The 7,797-nt window shown below is 45.8% G+C and overlaps 1 protein-coding gene across 1 annotated transcript in view; it reads left to right on the top strand.

The window, feature by feature from the left end:
- Positions 1-2,236: 2,236 nt before the first annotated feature.
- LOC119383404 (allatostatin-A) overlaps positions 2,237-7,797 on the top strand; it is a 132,856-nt gene continuing 127,295 nt past the window's right edge. Inside the window, exon 1 of the mRNA XM_037651515.2 lies at positions 2,237-2,553. Within this exon, the coding sequence (XP_037507443.1) occupies positions 2,549-2,553 (5 nt within the window). The 5' untranslated portion in view covers positions 2,237-2,548. The remainder of the gene's footprint in view (positions 2,554-7,797) is intronic.

The following is a 7,797-nucleotide window of genomic DNA, read 5'->3' as shown; positions in this document are numbered from 1 at the left end:
TGATTAGCGGGTATGCGCCACAGCTTATTCACAGTGCATATCAACCCAGGATGGTTGCTTGTCAGGCAACTGGAGCGACGCTCTCACACATGTTATGGGAGTGCCCTGTCACAGAAGCTCAGATGGCAGTAGCTCCGGATGCTTTCGCGTCGAAGTGGGCAGCCGCACTGCGCAGCTCCAACTTCAAGACACAAGAATGGGCAGTCCAGCGGGTCCGCGAGGCGGCGCTGAGGCAAGGCCTTGAAGTCCCTTCATGGGAGACCTGAGCCCGGGTTTTTAAACATCGCCGGACGTCAATAAAGTTGTTTCCATTCCATTGCTGGGCTAGTTGGTTCATGTAGACGAGTGGCACAGCGCGGAAAAACAGAAAAGGACGACAACACTTTGCACTCTGTCTCTGTTGTCGTCCTTTCCTCTTTTTCCGCGCTGTGCCACTCATCAACCCAGATTTTGAAAATCTTAACCCCAAAGTGCGAAGGAGTCCGTGTCACAGATAATGAGGTGCCGGGGTCACAGGCGTCTGTGGCGTTGTCGATGGGTGAAATATCCCGGTGGAAGCAAAAAATAAGAATCGCGCCTCGAGCCGGAATCAAACTCAGCTATTCCACATGGCAGTCAAGTATTCAACCACAGAGTCACGCCAGTGGTTGCAACTATTTCGTAGAGAGACCCAATACAAGCGCCATGTCCTGACAACGCCAGTTGTGGTGGCAGTGTCAGCTATCCGTTTTTATATCAGTCTAACAAAAATTACTTATCCATGACTCCTCTGGCTATAGTCAAGCGTAGCGCGAGTACGCCTACGACCGCTGCGTATGGTGTAGGCGCATCATCATTGCACCGTAGCGTGCTCCCCGTAGCGATCAAAGTGACGTCCCTGCTCTAACGTGAGTGCCTACGTTACGTCATACCATGAGCTATCATCTACACGCCAGTGTAGTCGGAGTGCCTGATGAGCATACGATATGTTCACAACTATTCAATTTGCACGAAAACATCGAACCACTTCTTAACGCTTCACTCAAAGCGAAAAAAAAAAATCCGGCATAGGATGTTACTGCTTGAATGCTTCGCATGAAAATGATTCCCATAATGCGTGGGATCTGCCGGATTTTTATTTGTTTTGTAGCACAATTGTTTTCTTGGTTCGGAATAGGCCACGATGTGACATCAATTGGCGTCTGAAGGAGAATATACTTGAGAAGAGAAATAAGTAACAACAGACGTGATGCAGACTCTCAGAAACTAGAAAACTGTTGAGAGAAGTCTCGACGATTTCTGACAATGTTCTTAATTATGTGGCTTCTATATTTACTTTAAGAGGAAGAAAAACACTCTCAAAATGAACATTCTATCATGAATTTTTCTGACGCCGTAGTACGTATATATGACGAGAGAGTTGGTTGTTAAAGTGGGCTGACTCGAAAAACCTTTTTCCTTCACATCTTAAAGAGAAGACGGAAAAAAATGCTCATGAACATGAGAGGAAAAAGCAACACTTAAAGCTGGAATGCGAGGATATATCCCCCAACGCCAAGACAACGCTACATGGATTGTGAAAGGAACGGAGCGCAATACTTTCGGCGCCAGGAGGAAAAAAGTTCCCGGCCCAAGAAACACCCGAACAGGCGCGCAACCGCCAACGCACATGCATACTACGCAGCCGGGCGCCCCCCCCCCCCCCCCTCCCCCCACTTGGCCCTCGCTAACTTCCTCCTTACTACCCTCTCCACATCCACGACGCGACTGCAATTGTTGTAAGGGGAGGAAGGCAGCGCCAGAAACGGAGAAATTGGCGCAGCCGACCGGCCCCAAAAACGTTGCCGAAGTAGGGTCCGAGAGAGTGGGTACGCGACTGCACGCACCACCCTGCAATGACGCCGACGGCGCGTCGCCGCACCCTTCTCTCCCCAAACAGCCGTCCCGTAGATTCCTTGAAAGCGCAAAAGGGGAGCGGACGAGGCGCGCGCGCGGGCGCGCGGGCGCTACAGGCTGCCCTAACTTTCCTCCGCGCCCATTCCTCCCTCCCGCTTTCCCGAATCTTCTTTCCCCTTTTCCTCCGTCGCGTCTAGGACTTCAGCCGCCTCCACCGCGTCGCCTCCCTCTTCGCTCTCCCTAAGAAAGCCAAGGTAGGGAGGGGGAGGGTCGACCCGAACTCGGTGATTGGTCGGCGGCTCGCGTGACGTCGCGCGGAGCGCTCTCATAAAAAGCCGCGTGGCCGGCTCAAGTTGGCGAAAGAGGGCCGCGAGCAGCGAAGTACGACGACGGGACAAGAACTGTAGAGTCTTTACAAAAAAAGAAACGCCTTCATTTCGGACCGGAGGCCCCGCTGCTTCAAGGAACCGAGAAACTGTTCGAAGCGAAGTTCTCTCGATTCCTCTCGGACGGGTGGCGGTCGTCGCTAGCAACTCTTGTCAATCCGCGCAAGAGAGCGAAAGACTGACTGTCCGGGGGCTGTTCGGCTCCGTCTCCTGCGGAACTTTTTCCCGAGTGCCACCTGAGTGTTCTGCGCATCTGCGGCTCGTGTCGCGTCTGACACATACCTGAGATGAGGTAAGTGAGCGCTTAGTTGTGTGCAATAGAAACCATTTCCTACCGGACGCAGCAAACTGCATGAGCACGCTTTTGCCACAGGTCGCTTCGGCGTCAACGGTTACTTTCGATCACAGAGTAAATGAAGAGCTTGCGCAGCCGGTGTACTTATAGCTCTTGTCCTTCGCAACTGTTTAAAGAAAGGTAGCCAGTGTACTTATACCTCAGTCATACCGTGACAACCGTTTCAGAAAAAAAAAAAAGAAACTGGAAAGGCAAGAACTAACAGGCATGGGCAGCTGCTCAACCTGTTTGGAAAGGGAAACATGCGAAGTGGTCTTCGATTGTTCATACATTATTATTTGCTTTTAATAGTGGGCTTGCGATCGGTCTAATTGTCTGACCTCTTTATTGCATTCGAGAATTAAATACCTAGAGTTCTACGTAAAGTGCGCTGCTGGACTCTGTCCTGTATATTCGACTATCATTACCGGAAGCTCAAAACGTGGCGAGAAAAACGCAACTGCATCAGCGAAAATCTAAAATGCCGACAAGAGCATGAATATATTGGTTCCTAACTATTGGTTCCTATATTGGTTCCTAACTAAACATGAAGTCAGACAAATATTTGGAATAAAAAATTCCTTACGGGCCGCAAACAGCGCCAAAGACGGCGATTGCAATCCTGCCTACAATCGTCTTCGAGTTAAGCGCGATTGTAGTGACCTAGGAACGCTACGTGTTTTAGTGCGAATAATGGACATAAATGGAGACCACGTGATTATAATATAACTACAGATTCCACTAGCAACAAAAACTAAGAGTACACGCATTAATGTTTCATAGCTGTTCGATGAATAATCCGGCTGTCTTCAAAAAAGCGGTGCAGAACGGGCGGTAATGCAAACCTATAGTGATCTAACTCTCAGCCCAAGTATTTTGTTAACACATACACTGTGTACACACTTCTGCGGAAATGTAACCGAAATACTAAAAATAATCTTCGACATTAAAAAAAAAGAGTAGGGCTAAGTGCGTACACGCGGTGCAGTTTACGTTCCGCTGCTCCTAAACCAGTAATCTCCTGCGTTACAGTGAAATACAATCTTGAAGCTGTGCTCAGCGATGACATTTTCCGTGTGATGCCAAAAAATATTATCGTTATAGAAAAAATGGCTTTATATACCGAACAGAAAGCAGTGTTGTGTCTTCGCTTTCTTGACGTTGGAAAGCCTATAAGCTTAACCCACGCTCCGACGGATAAAACATTTCCAACGCTGGTTAAAAAGCTTTAAAATGTCCACACTCTGGAAAAGACAGCGCTTCAAACCACGGTTTGTATTTACTCAGGAACGCCCGTGTGGGCGGATTACGTACTTGGAAATGTTTTGTTTGGAAACGTATGGGTTCCAAGTCGGCATAGCGCCCTGTTTGCAGCAACAGCCGAGAAAATTTTCTTATCTTTCAGAAAAGTTGCGGTTCACTTCCTGACACAAACCGATGATACAAACAATGTAAATATCTCGTTTTACGATATAGAACTTATGAAAACTAGAAGCATCGAACCACTCGAGCGCAGAAGACTTAAGCAGAGCGTAGAATTATTTAAATGCTTTTAGACTATCAGTTTATCCCTAGACCCATCTTTATATCTATCGAAGCTATTAACCAGGGCCCAAATTCACAAAAACGTCTTGCGATAAAAAAATTTCATCATAAAATTTTCAGCCAATCACAGGTGCGGAACATATAATTAGCGAATCCGGCTGACTAATGAGAAAACGCGCGAACGAAAGGGAAGTTTTGTGAATTCGGCCCCTGAACTATACACGCCACCGTTGAAATGATGCATTAACACCTTGCTTTGCAAGAACGAACACATTTAAGTATTATTTTCTGCCTCGTACTATAACTGAATGGAATTGCAAAATTGATTCGACATCGTAATCTTGTATTAGAATTGTTTTGTTTTGCCAAATGATTAATCCTAATCCTGTATTAATATTGCTTTGTTTTGTCAAACGCGATCAGTGTACCCAAAATGTTTCACCCTCCCTGCTTATGCTACGTGTCCGCAGTATTTGATAAATAAATACATAAACAAACAAGGCGTTCGTATGCTTAGTACCAAGCACTTCGACATCAACCACAGCGAGGAAAACATAGTGCTAGGTGTGAGATAAAAGTTAAGGTATTAATTAGTCAACCAATTTGCGCACAGTCCACTACGCAATAATTGATTACCAAAGTCTGGGCGAAGACTACTTTTGAAGCGAAATGCAATAATATTTTACACCACCGTCCCTGAGAGAGTGAAGAAAACATCTGAATATAGCAGCATCAATCAGCACGCAGATTAGATAAGTTAATAACGCCTAATAACATCTCATCAAGTGATATTCACCTAATAATCATTTAAGCCACGAAGTGTTTTTAAGACAATAATATTTACAAGTTTAAGACTGCTAAATACTAAGGTTCCGTTCCTGTAAGTATATGCTGATCTGTATGTACATTTCGCCTACTTCTTATGGAGAACACTGTGCCAACATCTACACAAAGAGGAAATCAGACTCAGGAATTCTTGCATTGTCATGCGGTAATTTTACGCCAGTTTCCACCTGACTTATCTGAATATTCTAACTGACTGCCTGACTCTGTAGAGCTTGAGTGCGCCACTAGGAAAGAGTTGAGCTCTCTCAGTAGAAAAATGTCTATTTTCTGCGCATCTAACGCTGAATTTCGCCTACTAAAACAAACCCACAAGCTATACTCACTGGACATTACAGACACAAACGCTGCGACCGCCATAAGCTCAGGCTATAAAAACACAAGAGAAATTTTAAAGAGGTGGGCCTAAGGAACTGCAGCGATTCCTGAGAAGGCGTTTCTCGAGGTCTGTTTTTTTCTATGCCATTCAAAACGACAACACAGCCTCTTGTCAACTCTACTGCACTGGCTATTTTTTTGCTTTGGTTTTCCTCCAATGCAGTCTGATTATATACATTTAAACTGGCCCGATTCGTTTCCCGTTCTTTCTTGCCTCTGCGTTCCTCTTGCCCAAAGTTATTTATTGACAGTTAGAAATGGCACTATTCTGTGCAAGGTCTGACTTTATCTACGGCAGAAGAAACGATTATACGTGGCATCCAAGTGAGAGGAACGACCGTATTGGTACTTTCGTGATAGTTCCCTTGCAGAGCTTAGTAAACCATACTCCACTAAAGAAACTCCCTGACTATTGCAGGAGTTGCGCTTCAAATGTAAATGTCGCTGCGCCAATTGTATGACAGAGCCGAGGCACAAACGAAACGGGCACAAGTGCTGACTCGCAAAATCTTGGAAGTTATCGGCAGTGCACACATCCTATTCCTGCCTAAGCCCCGTCTAGCCACTGGGAGGTGCTGGCTCTTCAAGATCGATCGAAAGCGTAATGTGTAAATAAAGAGAACGCCGCGCACATAAGCGGTGCCGCGAATTTTATGCAAAGTGCTTCAGTAAAGATGGAATATTTCATGAAAACGGCAATGTGAATAACGTGTCAGCGAAAAGTACTACCTTTGTGATGCGTACTTCAGGCTTTTCATCAACACAACTCGATCACTGTCAGGCCCGCCTAAAGAGATATGTGTTTTGACAGTCGTATTAGACCTTGTTTTCAGCAGCAGAATGATATCTCGATTTGATGCTAAGGCACTTGCGAATTCTTCTTATATTAGGAACTTGGCTCCTCTTTCAAGACTGCTTGAACAAAGTCATCCCTGCATGCGCGTACAACAGCGTCTTTACATTACAATGCGTTAAACTTCATTACTTAACGAAGGCACCTATGGGATCGATTTTCTGGTTACGCTTATAAAGGTTTTTATGCGGTTTCGAAGACATGCGCATTTGCGCGTTTGGGATACACCGCCGTAATTGAACGATCTCTACTGACTGCCGCCTGCAGTTATTAAAAAAAACAACAAGTGATACAAACTCAGATTTCGCCTAATAGATTTCACAAACTCTTTCCTCAATTCGTTCTTTACTATACTGCGCGCTCTCAGAACGCATTAGCTAAACTGCAGCTAGGGCTATTACATTTTTTTAATGGGACAGAAAAGGTCTGAATCAGCTCATAACCATGAAGGGGACACAGTCTGCGGCGCAAGAGGGGGGGTGTGGTTAGTAAGCTTAACGAGGGCACCGATTCATCCGGAACCGTGACTCCGCATTTCCCCGTGGTCGTTTGTCACACGAGCTAATTTCGGCGGCACAGTGCAGAATCATGAAGGAGAGGCTGCACAAACGTACTCATTCACAGGCAATCAAAAGGGGCAGCTCATTAAACGTACTGCGCAGCAGTAATTCTCGGTAACGAACGAAAATCCTCGCTACCGTGAGTACGCAAGTTCGCAGAGACTCCCTGCGAAAAGAACGCTGCAAAACTCACGTGAAGTCATGCAGAATGGTGCGAGGGAAGGTGTTGAGTACCGATCGCAAATGAGGCGGTAATATTCAGATCAACAGGGGGGAAGGAGATGGAATGAATTCTTCCGCATAGAAACGTCTATACAGAGAACAAAATGTATTAAACTCATTACCTCTCAGCATCAGCCAGCGCTAATGACAGGTAGCCCCACCGTACTGAGTGCGGTAAATGATACGGTACGAGTCATCCTGCATCTTTCTTTATACAATTTATATTTATTTCTACGCTTCTGACGTCTCATTTTGTTCAAGCACGTTCATTTCAAAGTTGCGAGAAGTATAGACATGCGTCGGTTTCTTCGGCGCATCTCATGAAACTTGAGGACACGGAACCGTACAACAAACAAAACGAAAGCACTAGAGACTCAAGCTGTTGCCCCTAATGATGATTTTCCCGAGCAAGAAGCGTACCACCCTATTCGGAGGTAGTGACCTGAAACGAAGGCCCGGAATGCATTTAGGCGTCTTCCCTTTCTGGGCTTTAGTATGTAAGTAGAACCGTTTCACTTTATAGTCGTCGCGATGCCTGCGTGGGTACATTGTTGCCACAATAGAGATGTGCTTTTTTAGCCTGAAAAGCGACCTCTAAAGCAATTTTATAAAGTCAGCCAGGGCGTAGCTAAACGCGACCGTCAATGCATCAGCAAGGAAGGAAAGGAGCGATTAGGCTTCAGAAAGGCGAAGACGTCGTAGCACTTGATGCGAGTGGTTTCCTTACACGCATCGATGGCCCCATCATATTCCGGAAGTGTTATTTATAGCAAGCTTAAGCTTTAAACACATAGTCTACAG

The sequence above is a fragment of the Rhipicephalus sanguineus genome, chromosome 2 (genome assembly GCF_013339695.2).
Source record: "Rhipicephalus sanguineus isolate Rsan-2018 chromosome 2, BIME_Rsan_1.4, whole genome shotgun sequence".
Lineage (NCBI taxonomy): Eukaryota > Metazoa > Arthropoda > Arachnida > Ixodida > Ixodidae > Rhipicephalus > Rhipicephalus sanguineus.
Note: the sequence above shows the minus strand (reverse complement) of the source record. Positions and strands in the feature narration are given on the sequence as shown.